Source organism: Vitis vinifera, chromosome 7, assembly GCF_030704535.1.
Source record: "Vitis vinifera cultivar Pinot Noir 40024 chromosome 7, ASM3070453v1".
Taxonomy (NCBI): Eukaryota; Viridiplantae; Streptophyta; class Magnoliopsida; order Vitales; family Vitaceae; genus Vitis; species Vitis vinifera.
Genome location: NC_081811.1, coordinates 3916251 through 3934619, shown reverse-complemented (window position 1 = coordinate 3934619; position 18369 = coordinate 3916251). Strand labels below are relative to the sequence as shown.

General features: G+C 33.7%; 1 protein-coding gene across 2 annotated transcripts; it reads left to right on the top strand.

Moving 5' to 3' along the window:
• Nucleotides 1-1335: 1335 nt before the first annotated feature.
• On the top strand, nucleotides 1336-11841 carry LOC100258843 (nicotinamide adenine dinucleotide transporter 1, chloroplastic). 2 transcript variants are annotated; one of them, XM_002273538.5, is made up of 9 exons: nucleotides 1336-1770; nucleotides 2090-2185; nucleotides 2557-2663; nucleotides 8380-8428; nucleotides 8571-8680; nucleotides 9898-9992; nucleotides 10081-10169; nucleotides 10246-10340; nucleotides 11332-11841. In XM_002273538.5, the coding sequence occupies exons 1-9, from the start codon at nucleotides 1701-1703 to the stop codon at nucleotides 11566-11568; spliced, it is 948 nt and encodes a 315-aa protein (XP_002273574.1). In that variant the 5' UTR covers nucleotides 1336-1700; the 3' UTR covers nucleotides 11569-11841. The 2 variants fall into 2 exon arrangements, with proteins under 2 accessions (XP_002273574.1, XP_019076891.1); XM_019221346.2 differs by having other exon boundaries at nucleotides 1363-1770; nucleotides 10543-11841.
• Nucleotides 11842-18369: the final 6528 nt, after the last annotated feature.

Sequence of the window (18369 nt, the reverse complement as noted above, 5' to 3'; positions counted from 1 at the left end):
AACAAATTTCTTAATAATTTGTCAAATATTTATTTATTTTCATTTTTATAATACTTTTTAGGTTGAAATGCATACGAAATATGCTAAAATTGACATTGTGTTCAATTATTATTTTTTATTCTCCAAAACAAAAATAAAAATAAAAGAGAACTAATTAAAATACCTGGTGTTGTTGTCTTCCACAAGGGATAAAAACCTTGCATTTTTAGTTACAACCTTGTCATATATTATATGCCCTATCCTCATAATAATAACAATTTGGTCAAACCATATGAATGGATGATTTCCGAGCAATTGACGGTGTCAGTGATGGACAACAAGAAGGTCGTAAGCAGACACGTCATGTGTTTGAAAAATTGGCAATATGTGGGCTATAGAGACAAAATCATTATGTACGCATTTTTTACTTTGTTTATTTACAACCTTCCTATCAGCTGTCACGTGCGTTCCATCTTTTACGAAACTCCATTTTTAATGTGATATATAAAAATCACAATTTTCATTTTTTATCGCAATCAAATAACTTTCCACCATAATCTTTTTTTTTTTTTTTTTTTTTGTGGAGCATATGTTTAAATAATAATGATATACTTCCTTTTTTCCCCCTAAATTTAATTTTTTTCAACTTTAATTTGAATTTAAAAGGTGTAAGGTTAAGATAAAAATAAAAATAAAAATTTAAACAACAAAAAATTTAAATTTGAAAATATTTAATAAAACTTAATAATTTAAACTAATTTAAAATTAAATTATTGAAACAAAATTTATTACTTAATTTTTATTTTAAGTATTAAGATTATTTAATAAAATTAATTTAAAATTTATTCATAAATTATAATTAGAATTAGGATAAATGAACTTGAGTAATAATGGAAATAGTAGAATAATTGATTAGGACAAATAAAAATAAAAGGGTAAAATAAATTATTAAAGTTGATTTTTATTTTAAATTATATCATTAAATTATTTTATTAAATATATTTAATTATTTAAATTAAATTATTAAATTATTTTAAGTTATTAAATTGATTTATTAAATACTCATTAAGTTTTAAGAAAATATCCTTAAGTTGATATGAAAACGTATTGTTGTCTCTTATTAAGATTAAATGATTGAAAAATTCTATTAATGAAATAATAGATTTTATATTGCGTTTTTTTTATCTGTCATCAAGGCAAAGTTAAAATTGTACCTACACCCCCTAAACCCTAAGCCGCGGCTCGACCTAATTGAACCCATCGTGGTGCTGGCTCAGCCGCTTTGACTCACCGCTAGCCAGAAAGGGACCGCATCCGCACGGTCAAGGCACGCCACTTCGAATTGCCAAGAACGGTTCTCCGCAAAAACGCGCATCTGGTTCGCGATAAAGCAATGATTTAAAACTCAGTGGACCCATACGTGGCGAATCGTGCGGTGCAGATGAAAGCGCCACGAATCCGGGATGGAGAATCCCACGCACAATTCTCATTTTTGCTTTCCCCTCTAATGAATATCCCACGCGATTCCAGTTATCTGGCTCTCGGTCTTATCGAGAGACTGTCTAGCTGCTGAATCTTTTCCTACAAGCCCTAACTCGTCCGATTCGACTCAGAAGCTTCGGCTCTGGCCATGCGACTTTGGTTCTCTGCGATCTCCCTCTCGAGAGAGGAATCTTTGAATATCGCTCAGGTTTCTCTATTTTCTCGCGAGAATTTCAGCTATGCCTGCAGAATCTCATGCTCCTAGCCCCAGGGGCCTCCTCTGTAATGCTGGCGCAGGCGCTGCGGCCGGTACGTGTTGAATTCTATCTGTTTGGTTGAGAGAAAAAGGGAGGGAAAGAGAGAAATAGAAGGCTTTATTTATTTAATTTTTTTCTGCTTTTCTTTACAATCAAACAGAACATGGATGTTTGTTTGGTTCTTATGGGAGTACTTTTAATCAATCGGTTCATTGTGTTAAACTTTTAGATGGTTGCCAAACGGCCGATTTAAACATTCATCCTGGAATTTTCTTTTAAATATCCATTTCCTTGGAATATCTTTTTCAATTTTGTGAGTGAAGCTTCGATATATTCGGTTTGACGCTTTGAATTTGGGAATTCTCATACAGGAGTCATTGCGGCTACGTTTGTGTGCCCTTTAGATGTTATTAAGACGAGGTTTCAGGTTCATGGGCTGCCTCAGCTGGGTAATGGAAACATTAAAGGTAAGTCTTTTGACTTGAAAGGAATCATTTGATGGCAGTTTATGTACTTAATCTGTGTGGATTACCTCAAGTCATAACAAAATTCAGGTATATTTCCAACTTCATTGAAGGCAGGAGTATTTTATATGCGTTCAAATATGCTCATGGTTAAGGGGGAAAACCTTTGGATACATGCACAAGGATATACTAGTTTCTAGTTTATAAGGATGAAAAACCCTAACACACTTGGAATCATGAGGATATATGGTTTTATAGTTTATTCAATAGGTTAAGGATATAGTGATTTAACGAGTGCAAGTACATGTTATTTGTAATGAATGTGATCAGGCATTTACAAGACCTTAATAGTGGTAGTTTCTCCATGTCGCTAGGTAGTCTCATTGTTGGGAGTTTGGAACAAATATTTCAGAAGGAGGGATTGCGAGGCATGTATCGTGGGCTTTCTCCCACAGTCCTAGCATTGCTTCCAAACTGGGCAGTGAGTTCTCTCTCTTTTCCTGGCTATTATTTCATACCCGTGTTTGTTTGCAAAGGCTTGAGGATGTTTTTGACTTGGTATAATTGTAAGGTGATTGTCTGTTTTATTACTCCAGGGGTTGATATTATACCTAATATAAATGTACTTAAAAATAAAGAGCGTCGCTTTTTTTGCTTTGTGAATTGTGAAGTCTTGAGTTCCTTTGTTATAATTAAATTGGAGAGATTATTTGGGAAAATGAGAAGGGAATTTTTTTTTTTTTTTTAAATTGGGAAGTGGGAATAATGAAATTAGATTCTCTAGCTTTTTCATGTGATGTGTTCATGAAGAGAAAATGATAATTTTATTTTCCCTCACTCTCCTTTTTTAGCTTTCTTCATTTTGTAGTTATTCTATGTGGATGAAATCTAATTAGGGACTCTATATTCCTAAAGCCTTGTAGGTCTCCCACATTAGCCCCTAAAAAACATTTCCTAGAATTATTGCCAACCTCCTAGTCCAATATGCCCTTTGCCTTTAAAACATAAAGAATCTTGGCCAGTTAAAATACAGAGTGTTTGTATTCCTGTTAGAAAGGATTTGTTGATGAACACTATCGTCAAATGCTAAAGGGACCTTGTCCAATAAATCTAGCTGTTTGCATGAGCCATGAATGATTGATTGAGTTTAAGGATATATGGTCTAAATTATTTATTGACTCAAATATTTGTTGTAGTTGTGGAATTTTTAATGCCATGTGTTGTGCAATAAGAGTAAAGATAAAGCAAATCACACACATAAAGTTGCATGAGGTTTTATGTGGTTTAGTCAACCATGCTTACGCCCATGGATGAGAAAAAACCAATTCACTACATTGTAGAAGACTCACATAGGAAAGAAAAAACAAATACAACTCCCAAGTTTCAAAACAATCTATGTCAAGCTTTGAACAATCTATATTTTCTTTTTTCCTAGCATCTGCACTTTGAAGGGGAGCTCGCTTCACTAGGTGTTTCCTAATCTTCTCCACATGTTTACTTATCTCCCATGATATTTACAAGCTCATCTCAATCTCATAACTCGTTCCTCTTATGAATTTAAAATATTTGTAAAGATATTTTTAACACATTTGACTTGTTCTGGAAGGAAACGTATTTCTATTATAAAATGTCAAATATAAAATATTCTTTACTGGATGGGATATGTACCAATTAGAGAAATTAAGGCACTTTCCAACGATCTTCACTTTAACTTAAATTTCATCAAGTTAAGCCTTCATCTCTATGATACAGGCCTCCACCATGCACATCTCTTTTTACATATGTCACTGGTGAACTCAACTCTTACAATAAGTTATTATCGAGGCAATCACTTATGTGTACTTAGAAACTTATTTGAACCACATCTACAAGAAATTTAAGTTTTGAATGAAAGAATATCAAATTAGTATGCACTACTTCCATCCCTAGGTTCATAGTACTCGATTTTCTGAATCGTTACTCTGCCCTATGCCTTCCTCATGTTTCATGAAAACTCACTGTTTGCCTATTAATATATATCTCTATGAATTGAAATCATTCAGGCAATTCCTTTTCCATCTTTCAAGATCCGATTAGTGTATGGAGTGATTACACTTATTCCAAATAAGAAATTGCATTCTACATGTATGCCATTATGAAGAAAGAGCAACTAACTTTATCTTCAATCAGAAATCCTTTTGTAGTTTTCTTGTGTGATCCAACATATGATTGTATCATTTTTGGATCACACAAGAAAACTACAAAGGAATTTTGATTTACCATTTTTGTCCATTAGGGTATGACCCAATGGTAAGGGTGAGTCTTAGGATGTGTGGTAGAGGTGCATGGTCTTGATTCCTACCATTAGCAATTCTTGGATTACCCAGAGCTAGTTGTGGTGGGTGCGGTTAGGGTCCTTAGGGTTTTAAAGCCATGGGTGGGTTAGAGGGGCTGTGCCATGGTTTTCCGGTTATTAAAAAAAATCTTTTGTACCATTTTTATATTCATGTTGCAGTTTTGGAATCTTGAACCTTAGATATTCCCTTTAGCTTTTATGGAAATCTTAACATAGGCTCTAATATCAATTTGTTGTAACAATAGAGACTTTGATACCTATCAAAAAAAAAAAAAAAAACAGTAGACTTTGATACCATGGGTTGTGTTATGAGTGTTAAAAGAAAAGAAATTTGTTCACTTCAACTAATCATGCTTACATTTGCAGATAAGAGAAAATTATTTCACTATCCCCTTCGAAACAATCCAAAGTTTTCTTGCAAGTAGTATCTACACCCTAAATGTGAGATTTGTTTCATCCAATTTCTCCTCATTTTTCTCACATCTCCATCTACCTCATATGGGCCTTCTATATCTATCACAATTTTATGATTTTTTTTCCTCATAATTTAGAATATTTATAAAGATATACCTATAAAGGATGCTTATTTTTATAAGGAAATATTTTATTCAATATTCTTTAACTAAATACAATATAGGAATTTGAGACACTTTTTAACAATATCGAAAGCCTCATATAAGATTTTGTAGAATGCCACTTGGTTTCCTTTGGGATTATGAAATGTGACTAACATTTCCTATGAGGATATCAATTCTAAGTTACAATCTTCATTTTTTGCATATCTTTTTTTTCTTTGAAAAGTATGCAGATAAAATTATAGATAGAAGAAAGGTTGAAACACGCCAAAGTACGCTAGGAGTATACAAAGGGAGCCAAGCATAAAAAGAAAGGAAAAAAAAAAAGGGAAAGAACAAAACCACTTGCCCACCACTACTTGGCTCCTAACCAATCTACAAAATCGATCAAAAACTTCTACAAGAGTCCTAACAAGGTCCAATAAGGAAAACAAAAAAGTAGACTTAAGCTTTTGATATGAAGTTTATATCTTTTCAAAAGCCCTCCTATCTCTTTCACGCTAAATGACTCAAAGAAGGCACAAAGGGGCAATTAACCAAGCTTTCTTCTGTTTTTTCCTACTTGTGCTCCACTCCAACTTAGCAATGTCAATCTGAATGTATCACCCATTGCAAGCCAAATAATGAGAAAGTTAGTTGCCATAGATAATTAGTTATGACACAATGAAGAAGCAAATAGTTGATGGACTCTTCCTCCCTTTTACATAAAAAACAACCTATTTACTAGAGAAACCCCCCTTCTTTTCAATTAGTCTAAAGTCAGGACTCTTCCTCGTGATCCTTCCCATGTGAAAAAGCCAAATCTCGTCGATGCCCACGAGTTCCAAACCTCTATAACTTGAAAAGCCTCTCCACCCCTTGGAGTTAGGAAAAAGTCGAATGCCTTAATAGAAAACTTTTCATTCTTTGAGACTGACCAAGTCATTCTATTCTCCATCTCACGCTTAATTGAATGCTTTTGAATTCTCCGCAAAAAAGCTTCCATCATTTCTAACTCTCAATCATGGCATTGTCTTGAGAAACAAAGACTCCAATGACCTAGTTCCCTTTCGTCCTCCCACATATCTGCCACCCACTCATCCTTTGAATCAATGATGACAAATAAAGGGGGAAAGACCTTTTATTGGGGAGTCACTACACCATTTGTTCAACCAAAACTTGATTCTCCTCCCATTCCTAATAATAAAGCCAACCCTATTTTTTTTTTTTTTTTTGATAGGTAATAAAGCCAACCCTAATTTGAAAAACCTCCCAATTTTTCTTGATGGATTTCCAAAATCTAACTTCATAACCTTCTCTAAGCACCCTTGAAGTCCAACCTCCCCCTTCCTCTTCAAACTTCCCAACAATCACCCGCCTCCACAAAGAGTCTCTTTCCACAGTGAATCTCCAACCCCACTTACCCAGAAGCGCCTTGTTAAGAACAGTAAGATTCCTAATTCCCAATCCTCTTATCCTTTTGTCTAAGCATACTTTAGCCCAATTCACTAGATGAAGTTTTTTCTCTAAAGCTCTTCTACCAAAAGAAAAATCTCTTTGGAATTTTGCAAATCTTAAACTTACCCTTCTTGGAAATTACTATGAGGGACATGCAATAAATAGGGAGACTAGACAAAGTGCTTTTAATGAGAGTGAGTCTCCCTTCTTTCAACAAGTATTATCTTTTCCACAATCCTGGTCTTTTTTGCACTCTCTCTTGCACCTCTTCCCACATTGGCTCTGACTTGAACGAGGCTCCCAAAGGAAGGCTTAGATAAGTAAATCAAAGATTCTCCAACCAACAACCCAACTCAACTGCCAACTTTTCCAAATTGTCAATCCTTCCCATTGGGATGATTTCACTCTTATCAAAATTGACTTTCAACCCTTTAAGTGCCTCAAACCACATGAGTCACCTCAACTAGCCTATTATACCCCTCCCACCCACCGAAAAACCAGAGATGAAACTTATTTCCCTTGCCTTAACAAGAAATTGACTCAAGACCTCCATTGCAAGAACAAATAAATAAGGAGAGAAAGGGGCCCCCTTGTCTTAGACCTCTAGAACTTTGGAAGAAATCAATAGGGGTCCCATTCACTAAAACTAAGAAAGAAGCTAAAAAAATGCACCACTTCATCCAACCCTCCCGCTTTTGCTCAAAACCCATTTTCTTTATAACTGCCAATTGAAAACTCCAATTAACATGATCATAAGCCATCTCAATATTAAGCTTACAAATGATACCGAGAGTGGAGTTCTTTAACCTTGAATCGATAGTCTCATTTGCAATTAGAGCCGCATTTAAGATTTGCCTTCCCTCCACAAAAGCATGCCGAAAATCAGAAACTAATTTGCTGACAACCCTTTTTAACCTGTTAGCCAACATTTTGGCTAGAAGCTTATACAATCCTCCTATCAAATTGATGGGTTTAAAATCCTTTAAATCCTCTGCACCCCCTTTGGAATCAAGACCAAAAAAGTAGTATTCAAACTCCTCATAAATGAGCTTCTCTCAAAAACCTCTTTGAAGAAGCCGATCACCTCCACCTTTGCAAAATCCCATCACCTCCACCTTTCATTTTTTGCATATCCGTGTACATTTTCACACACAAGCAACCACTATGTTTTTTATTGGACCCATTTCCATAACCCTAAACCTTTTTCTACCTTTACATGATTACCAACACACCAAACTAACTTCAATGCCTTGCACCTAACAGTTTGATTCCACTTCAAAAGTCCTAAGACTGTAATTTGCAGTTACCATTTGTAGGAGAACTAGGAAGAAAGAAGGGGGAATGTGGGGTTTATCGTTGTGTTGGGTTGTTGGGAGTCAAAGGCTTTGGTGTTTGGGAAGGCCACTTTTCTTGGACTAGATTGAACTGAAAATCATTGAAATATATATCTTACACAAGTTTGAAGAGACATGGTGTTGAATGACCGAGAATCAAATGACTTACTTCTCAATGCACCAATAGAATTGGTTAGGTAACATAAATTTATGTTACACTTGAATATCTTTTATAGGAGCAATTTGTGCAATTTCTACAACAACTATGCATTATATTCTCGTTTGAAGATACTATGATGTAATTTCTAAGGTATCCCAAGATTATGATCATTGACCATTCCTGAAGTAGCTACCTTTGGGTTTGAACTTAATGCTTTCTTTATTTGTTAAATGGTTCAATTGTTGTTCTCTTTGTTGTTGTTGTTGTTGTCCTTTTTTTTATTTTTTTTTATGCTGTCTCTAAACATTTTTTAGATTTCGTTTTCTTTTCAATAATCCATATTATTGTTTTTGTAGGTGTATTTTACAATCTATGAGCAGCTCAAGAGCTTTCTTTGTTCCAATGGTTGGTTTATAACCTGTTGCTTTCTCTATGGGGGAAATTAGAGAATAACCATGTTCCATCTCATCCTTGATTATCCCATATTTAGCTTTAACTTTTGTTGTTATATACTCAGTTTCTTTATGTAACTCCTTTTTGAATGTAGATGAGAATCATCAACTTTCAATTGGTGCCAACATGATAGCTGCCTGTGGTGCTGGGGCTGCAACAACCATTGCTACAAATCCCCTTTGGGTTGTGAAGACCAGACTTCAAGTGTGTATCTCTAGTCCACATCCTCTATGCAATTATTGTTTAATGTATCCAACTATATAAATGGAACTGCTTTTTTCTACTTTTGGTAGTCTTGACATAAAACCTTTTCTCATTTGTCCTTAAAAATCTTGAAAATTTTGTTAATTGTCACCAACAGCAAAGAAAGGGGGAAGAAAAATCATTGATTTAAAAAGTAAAGAAGTATGTGTTCCGCCAAAAATAGAATAGGAGAGGGATGAATAGGGATGGTTTTCTCTGCCTATAAATGTCTTCTCATGGGAGATATGGATGGTTTGGCATGGCTTATTCCATCTATAATTGCAATGTATTCCAGGATCATGAGCAGGTGTTGTCTTTGGATTTGCTCTATTGCAACCAAAAAAAAAAAAAAGGATGTTTGTATTTCTTTAATGTTTACGGAGCAAAAGCTTACTGGAAGTACAGAAAATTGTTATTCCTTCTTTGGAACTTTGGGACCAGATTGGTTCTGCAACCTCATATACATCAGAAGAAAATTCAGTTTGGGTGCAGATGTAGCTTATTATGTATCTCCTGATTGGGATCCCTTTGCAGTTTTGATCGTTATCCTGTTTTGGTATAGAAATGGTTTTGACAATTTTTATACTTCAAAAATTTCTTGATAAAAAAAGAAAAAAAAAAAAGAAAGAAAAATCTTAGAGCGGAAGAACTACTGGTCTGTTTGGGCAACCCTAAAACCCTGTAGTTGAGGATAGTGTGTGTTTTAACTTATCTGTGTCCAGAAAGTCAAAAGGCTCCATGGAGTGTTCAACTTCCTCCTAAAATTCAGGCTCAAAATCTATTAGTGGGACCAATGTTAAAGTTGATGCTAAATTATATTAGATAGTAAGAAACAGTAACTAATTGATGAGGTCAAAAGAAATCTTAATTTTTCCCTTTGTTTCATTATTATTCTTTTCACACATATGCAATGGTTTCATGCTCATGAATGTATAAATAGGGCTTAAATTATGATCTGTGGATGATCATGTAGTGAGGACATATTTGGAATTGGGATTAATTATTAGGGATGACTGCTGCTGCTGCTGCTCCTACAACTATAAAAAAATTGCCAGTACAACAACTACTAAACCATTAATGATGATATATTTTATGATCTTAAATAGCTAGGTTAAGACTCTATTTTAGCTCATGTTGGAGGTGTTGAAGCCCACCTTTTCTCTCCTTTCCTTCTGCAGACTCAAGGAATGAGAGCAGGTGTTGTACCATATAGCAGTACTCTTTCAGCTTTGAGGAGAATTGCTTATGAGGAGGGTATTCGTGGATTATACAGGTTTATTATCCCCTGTGGTGTTAGTAAGTACACTTCTAATTGCAAATATAATCCTAACAATGTCTTTGATATCCTTTGCTGTGAACAGTGGGCTTGTGCCGGCATTGGCTGGTATCAGTCATGTGGCCATCCAATTCCCAACATATGAAAAAATCAAAATGTATTTGGCAAGTCGAGGTAAGTTTTCACCTTTGTAATGTTTTACAAAATCAAAGAGAGGAGAATCCGTGATGATTTTATGTGATGATTCCAGAAAACACTACAATGGATAAACTCGGTGCTCCTGATGTTGCTGTTGCCTCATCTGTCTCCAAAATATTTGCATCTACACTGACATATCCACATGAGGTATGATGTTATTTCATAATAACTTCTCTTTTTCAATATAAGAAAACATGATATTTTTAATGTTATGTACTAAAAGTAGGAAATGAAAATGGGCTTATGTATTAAATAAAGTTGTACTCACAAACCTAAAAAATTAAAGACTTTAGGCCATTTATTTCTTCCCTTGATAAAATACCACCCTCATTTTTTTTTCATTATACAGGTGAATGAAACTGTGAAGGGAAGCATCTACAACTATAATGAGGAGAATTTTCTAATGAAATCCTATAAAAGCTTTTTTGAGTCTATTTAATGTTTTATTGTTTTTTCTAGGAGGGGAAAAAGGCATATAGCATTTTTTCACGTACCAGCTATTGAATATTTCTCTTTCAGCCTTCAAACAACCCTCTAAAAAAAAAAAATCCATGCTTTCTAAAGTAAATTACTCCGACCGAAAATTTTCTTGGAGATATAATAGATAAGAATTAGGACTTGTTATCTAGAAAGCCTATATCAATCAATGATTTTCTTGCAGGAGTTGGTTTCCTTAAACTGGCCTTGTGCACCACTCTGATGCTATGATACTAGCTTTAATTATGAGAATAAGGATGTCATAGCTTTTCCATTTTGAATTGGCACCATCAGAACATTTTACAGTGTTTCTATCACAACTTTCTGAGTTCACAACATAAATCCTATTATCTAATTCCAATCTGTTAAAATGCATTCTTGTTGTATAAGATCCTTTTTTTTTTTTTTCGTCTTTACCAATTTTACATGGTTTCAGCTCCCTTTGCCTTTTTAGAGCCTTCAAATGTCAATGCTAATTTCTTTTAATTTCACTCCTGAGGCCCAGTTAATTGAACTTTTGCTCCTGCATTTTGAGCCCTTCAGGATTTTTTGTATGAATGTTTGACTGAGGTTCTTTACTGGTTTGTTGGCAATTTGGACAGACTGAATTTATCCTCCTTTCATTATATTTAGATGGCGAAATTTATTTTTGCATATGCAGGTGGTACGATCAAGGCTTCAAGAACAAGGGCATCACTCAGAAAAGCGTTACTCCGGTGTAGTTGACTGCATTAAAAAGGTATTGCAGCAAGAAGGCCTTGCTGGTTTTTACCGTGGGTGTGCCACCAACCTCTTGAGGACTACCCCAGCTGCTGTAATCACATTCACCAGTTTTGAAATGATTCACCGGTTTCTTGTCAATCTACTCCCTCCTGATCCGCATCCTCACACATTGTGAATATGGGCCAAACTGGAAAAGAGCATCTGGTGTTGATGAAGCAACATGCACTAGAATGCATTCCTCAGCAGATGTCAGGTCAGCACATTTTTTTAGGTGACAATTCAGTTTCTAGTTTCGTAATGTATTTTTATTATTTATGATAGACTTAGTAACATTTAATGCAATTTCGGCCCTCATTTAATTGTGTAAAACATCAAGTGCACTGGAAAAATGAGGAGTATTTTATACTGAAAAATGAATAATAATGATGATAAAGTGGACATTTAGAAATATCACCATCCTTTTTCCCCTCTGGGAATTGTAGATTTCTTTAATACACTATGATTCTTGACCTGCTAGTTTCTCCACTGCTCAGAATGCTGGAAGAGGCTGTTTTATTTGATTTGTTTTTGTTTGGATGGTGTTTGTTTGCAATTATACCATCTTGATCCATGGTGTCTTTATTTTTCTTCTGAGAAAGAACTGGATTATGACTCCATCAGAGACATGAAACATGCTTACCACTAAATTTTGAAAAACTATTCTTTTTTTTTCTTCTTTTTTTTCAGTAGATTATAATGAGGGCTCCATGGTGGTTTATTTTCAACCCTAAAGATCTAATACTGCCATTATATTTTTCTTTTTGTTTTTGCTGAAAGTCAGATCAAAATCTTTCCCCTATTTTTCCTATGTTTTTGCCGTTTCTTCCCTCCTATATCAAATTCAGAGTCCACACTTGCCTTTTGGGGTTGGGTCTATCGTTTCTTCCTGTTTCCTCCCGCCCAAACACTGCATTAGCGATATCTCTCTTCTCCTTTCCTCTCTGAAGTTGCTCTTTTTTTTTTGTCTCTTTCTCTCTTTGATGCCTCTCCATTGATCCTTTCTCTTGATCAAAACCTGCCATTCCTCTCTTTGGTCACAGTGCAGCGTTATCTTTAGCCTTTCAAGTTGAGCTGTCCGAATCCAAAGCCCCAAATAGATTACTAATTGTCTAATCACCCAAAGTTGCTCAAGTTAGAGGCCCATCTTAATTCAGTTTTCTCCAAAAATCATGCTTTGCATTATTTAAGATGAGACTGAATCCTCGCATCCTTCACAGAATTTAATTATTAGACCTCCTCAAAAGCAGATATACCCCACTCAAAAGCCACGAGAACCAAGCCATTAGGAGGAAGGGGAGAAAAAGAGAGGGAAAAAAAAAATCTTCTCTTCTTTTCCATGGGAATGACAGATTAAATCTACTAATAAAGCAGAAAGTGACCATAATTCGACAACTCATTAGCCCGGGAAAAAGGAGGTTTCCCGAAGAGCTTTTTATAATCCCATAAGACAACCCAGAGGCCCCAAGCAGTAAATAAGTAAGCCCTTTTCTTGACATTCTCTTTAGGAGGGCCTTTCTCTTTTTTTTTTTTAAGTGGACAACTGGATTTTATGCCATTCAAAAAGGCAAGCTTAACTCTTGGTTTTTTGATTATTTGATTCATTAGATATAATCAAAAGTTTATGACATCACTCTAACACATGGGCTTGTTTATAAAAGTACATTCCAATATTCCACTTGAATTTGGCCTTGAACTTGCCCTTCATTTTCATGCTCTTTACATTTCTACCACTTTTCCTAGATTTTTTTTAGTTGAAAATGTTTCTAGGTATTTCAAGTAGGTTCAATGTCTAAATCATTCGCTATTGTGAAAAAACTCATTTGCCCTCTTACATAGTGAACCAAGATTACACATCAAGACTCCTCCTGTATAAGCAAGGAAATAAATCAAAACTAAGCTTTTAATCTCATGCTATATTATGGATTTGATAAAACAATTTGAACAATCAATAACAGACACATTACACAAACGCTACACATGTATCACAAGTAAATACAAGAAGTAATTTCAAAGATTTTTATTTTTATTTTTTTTTGAATTTATATTTTTGTGGGGTATGAATATGAGAAAGAAAATGGTTGAGCATGTAGAGAGAGCATGATTTGAGTGTATGGGGGAGTGGGAATGTGATGATCAGCAAAGGGATTCCCTTTTCACACTCTCATTATAGCTTGGTCGGCTCAAAGCGTAGAGCCGCCCAAAAAAAGAAAAAAAAGAAAATCTACAGAATGCATTGCATTGCTTTCATGATTTGTATTTGGGTTTTGGGAATGGCTACTTCCCCAAACCATTATAAAAAACAACCACCTTTGATCATTGCTCTCTGGCATCCTTTTCCCTCTGCTTCTTCATCACTTCTCTCCTTTTTCTAATTAATTCTAAGGCGAAACCCAACCTTCTAACCGCAATCACTTGGTGGGAAAATTAAGAGAACCCACCAACTTACAACTCTGCCCTCTTAACAAACCCCCCTTACTTGAAAACAAAGATTAACTTTTTCTATGTGCTCTAGGATTCTAGGATTGTGGATGTGGTTACAGACTCAGAGTTGGGGGGCTTTGGGTTTCCATTTTTCATTCATATATTATCCCCCCAAGAGGGCCCTTTGGTTTTAACCTTCTGCCCACCCAAAAATAATAATAACTGTCATGAGTGCTATAGCCTTTTTTTTCCAAAGACATGGGCACCCACCATTTATTCTTTTACCATGTGGGAGACCCTCATGTTGAAAAGTCACTGTTATGATTATTAGTATGCAGTAAGTGGCCATTTTTCTGACTTTCGTTTCTGGGTCCATTTCAGCACCATTCCTTCTTTTCCTCTTCAATAGGAATTACCAAAAAAAAAAAAAAATTAAAATTTTGTACACTTAAAATAGACTTGTTGCCCATCGATTTAACTTTTGAAATCATTATTAACTTAATAATCATTTAATACTTCATCGACTTTTCTTATCTTGATGCCATACTCCCCACTGCTCATAATTACAATTGGAGAATAACAAACAAAATGATAAAAAGGAGAAATTGGTGACAACTAGAATCCTCTATGTGCTTTTCTCAATTTATCTCTTCCATCAACTCACTCTCTTTATACCTTTCCAATAAATAATTTCATCATTGAAATATCATCAACTCTTAATAATATATATTAAAGGATTTTCAACTTGTCATTTTAAACGGTTTTTTGGGAATATAAATCATTGAAGAAAAAAATAAAGAATTAAAAAGTCCTTAAATTTTATCATAGTGTCTGCACGATCAAGTGCATTTTCCACGCGCTTAATATGCGGGTGGTTTTGTAAATGAACTTGTTAAACTGATTCCGGTTACAGACTGTCAAATATTTCCTCAATTATAACAAGCCACGTAGCCTTTCGAAAGATTTCTTAAATTTTCTATTGTCCTAGTGGCTTTTTGACGCTTAGGTGGCGGTTTTTTATTGGGTGTTCTCGGAACCTCTGAAAAGGGCATTAAGCTATAATACAGTTGCTGTTAACAGATATATAGCAGCGTGACGGTGGGCCCTAAGAAAATTCCATATAGGTGGGTCCCAATGATCTCCGAAGCTGTTAGGCGTGGTGCCGAACCATCGATTTGAATTTTTTGAACGTTGGGACTACCGGACATGTTGACTTACGAAAAGGCCCTTGGCTTAGGATTCTTTTTTTTTTTTTTTTTTTGGGAAAAGAATTTTTTCAGTGTCACCTGAAATAGATGGCGCAGCTTGGTAAATGTCAAAAAGATTTATTTATCTGAGTCCTTTCTGTTTCTTTAATTTAATTTTAAAAGTTTTTTTTTTTTACCCTAAATCTAATTATTAATAATTCAAATAATAATAATTTTAAACGTTGGCATGGCCATAATAAAGGAATTATAAAATTTCAAAAGTGGGTTAGGTTCAACATTTTAAAATTGTTGATATTTTCTGCGTTCGTGTCAACTAGGAAATGACAGCCCAATTAAATTAATAATAATTTTAAAAAATGGTAGTTTTGACGTCATAAGCTTAAACCCAAAGAAATCTATAGAAAGTGGAGTAAAATAATTTGTACATTCTCTTAGAGCACAAGGGCATGGTCATTTGTGGAATTTAGCTAATTGTGTCATGATGAGCCCAAGAAAACCAGGTTGGTATTTGGTAACCGTTTTCAACAACCATTTTACTCTCTGAAAATGACCCTCTGCCTTCCCACTTGTGGGTCAATTTCGAGCTAACTGTTGTATATGCTTCCATTATGGCCAAAAAACAGGTTGCTTTTAGTGGCCTTTTTGAAAAACTACATCCGGAGGGTATATTTATTTTGGGTGCTTACAAGGCTCCCCTATACGACCGAATTGGTAGGTTACACTATGTATTTTAGTGTCATTACTTTATAATAAATTTTATCATATTGTTTTATACCTTAATCTCATTGCTTCTTATTATGATATCATTGTTTCTATCGATCTAATTTTTTTTATATCTTGAATTTTTATTTGTACTTTTATATGATGATAGAGATATTTTATTCTAAGTGATTAGTAGGCTCCAACTACTATCCAATTGGTCGATATAAAAAAACGTTAGCAATCAGATCACGTTATATATATATTTTACTTTTATTACTTTATAATGAGTTTGATCATGTTATTTTATACCTTATAGTCTTATTGCTTTGAACTTTGATGTAATTATTTCAATAGTTAAGATGCAAAGTTCAATATTTACAGAATCAATACTTTTTTATTTTCCCTTCTTACATTAAAATTGAATTCTAAAAGATGTTTGAGGAAAAAAATTTCGTCGTTTTGCATAAAATCATATAACAGGTGTCCCGAATTCTTTAAAGTTTATTTATTATGAATTATGAAGATTGGTGAGTGTGAAAAAGAAGAAATGGGTATTAGTATATCATCTATGCTTTCTTGTGCAAATATGATTAATATGAATTAAGTGGAGTTTTTTGGTCTACAACTACAACTAGAGGAAAATCAACCTCTCATTATTTCACCTTTTTAAACAAAGTAATTGATTTCATAAATTACTTTGTTAGAGTAGTTGATTGATGCACTCAATAACATCAATGGCCATTAAAAAAAAAATCAAGGATATTGATATAGTTTATTTGTATTTGACAAAAGTCTTCAACAATCCAACGACATACTTTTTAGATCATAATAAAATTGATGTGATTACATTATTGAATTGGTATATACTGAAAAGTGTGATTGATCAAATTGTGCTAGGTGTCTTTTTAGTCCCATTCTACCAAAAAATTCAGTCTCATTATTGATTGCATTTGATACATCATTTCATACCTGATCTTTTTATTTTTGCCTTTGTTCAATAGTTTAAATTTTACCATTTGCTTTTAAGGGTTGTGATACGGAATTCGAAACCTTTTAAATCAATACTATAGTTTTTTCCTAGGGTTATGTTTGGTTTTTAAAAAGTATTAACGAAAGAAAAATAAAATATTAAGAAAAACGATTTTTACGTATTTTGTTTAGAGAAGTCAACATCATTAAAATTAATATTTTTTTATATTTTTATATTATTTAATTTTGATATAAAAATTTAAATAAATAAGATGAGTTTGAAATATATATAAAAATAATTTATTAAATTTAAATCAATTTTAAATTTAAATTTTATTTTATTTTTTACTTTTCATTCCTATTCTCTTTTTCTCAAATTTTTCTTTAAATTTTCCTATAACCAAATATAACCTAGAAAATCTAATAAATAAATACGAAAGAGACCCATCAAAACCAATAAAACTCTTACCAAGGCCCATTAAATGATGAATAATGAAGTATTATTCCACATTAATTATTTCATCACCTGCAATTAATTCATCCAAATCTAACAGTAAACATCAACGAATTCTTACAAAGATGGGTACCACAAACTGCCCTTTACTAGACATAACTATTCGAAAGTTCCCAACCATCTAGCCATTTGTGGGCACTGCTGACACCACAAAAGATCCCTCGAGCTTTGTACCATAGCCCCATAACATGAAGGTGTTTCTACACTAGTCCTTTGTGGGACTTGTGCCCTAATCCACAGAAAGTGACTTCATACTTTTGGGGGCCTAATTTAGAAGGGCATGCTGGTAATCTAAGGAGGCAACATAGGCGGGTGAAGACACTGTTCATCCTTAATTTGAATTTTTGTTGCAGCAATATTTGAATCCATAGAAAGATTAGGTGGAAGACCGACCAAAGAATAAGGGAATCCTACAAAAACAGACAAAACCCATATATATTTATCAAATATAAATTCAAATGTTTGAATATTTTTGAATCCTAATGGAGGGAGTTGGCCAGAAACTTAGGATAAGGATTATGGGGTGGCATTTTTTTGAGGAATTTTTTTATGTGGTGAGAAAGGGACATCACCCATGGCTCCATTCTTAGAAAGTGCCCAAATTTCCACTTTGCCATATTTTCTTTCAATAGTGAATTGAAATTTGGTGCCATTTTTTTAAATTTTTTTTATGCATATTGATTTCTTGACCAATAAATATTAAATGGAATTTAATCATTTTATTATGTTTGTTAAATGAAAATTATAATATCAAAAGAAAATTAGGTTGGAGTCTAAATGTCCTAATAATTAGGACCATAAGTTTGGTTTAGAAAGATACCAAAGGAAGGAAAATAAATTTAGAAGAAAATGATTTTTTTTTGGGTATTTGATTTATTTTGAAAAAAAAATGTAATTAAATTTTATTATTTTAAATTTATTTAATTTTTTTTTATTTTGAGGAGAAACTGAGACATATCATCAGGCTGAGACTTGTGTGGGGTTCTTGAGGAAATACTGCTTAATTGCATCAATAGATGCATCATTTTTTAAGACATTCCACCATTTAATTTTATAAAAAAATTAAATAAGCTCCAAAATATATAAAAATAATTTATTAATTTTAAATTAAAATTTTATTTTT

Bases quoted from the DNA above. Each gene is read 5' to 3' on its own strand.
- LOC100258843 (XM_002273538.5), top strand. From the start codon at position 1,701: ATGCCTGCAGAATCTCATGCTCCTAGCCCCAGGGGCCTCCTCTGTAAT. The intron at 2,664-8,379 runs GTGAGTTCTCTC...TTGTTTTTGTAG, and splicing joins CATTGCTTCCAAACTGGGCA to GTGTATTTTACAATCTATGA. The intron at 8,681-9,897 runs GTGTGTATCTCT...TTCCTTCTGCAG, and splicing joins TTGTGAAGACCAGACTTCAA to ACTCAAGGAATGAGAGCAGG.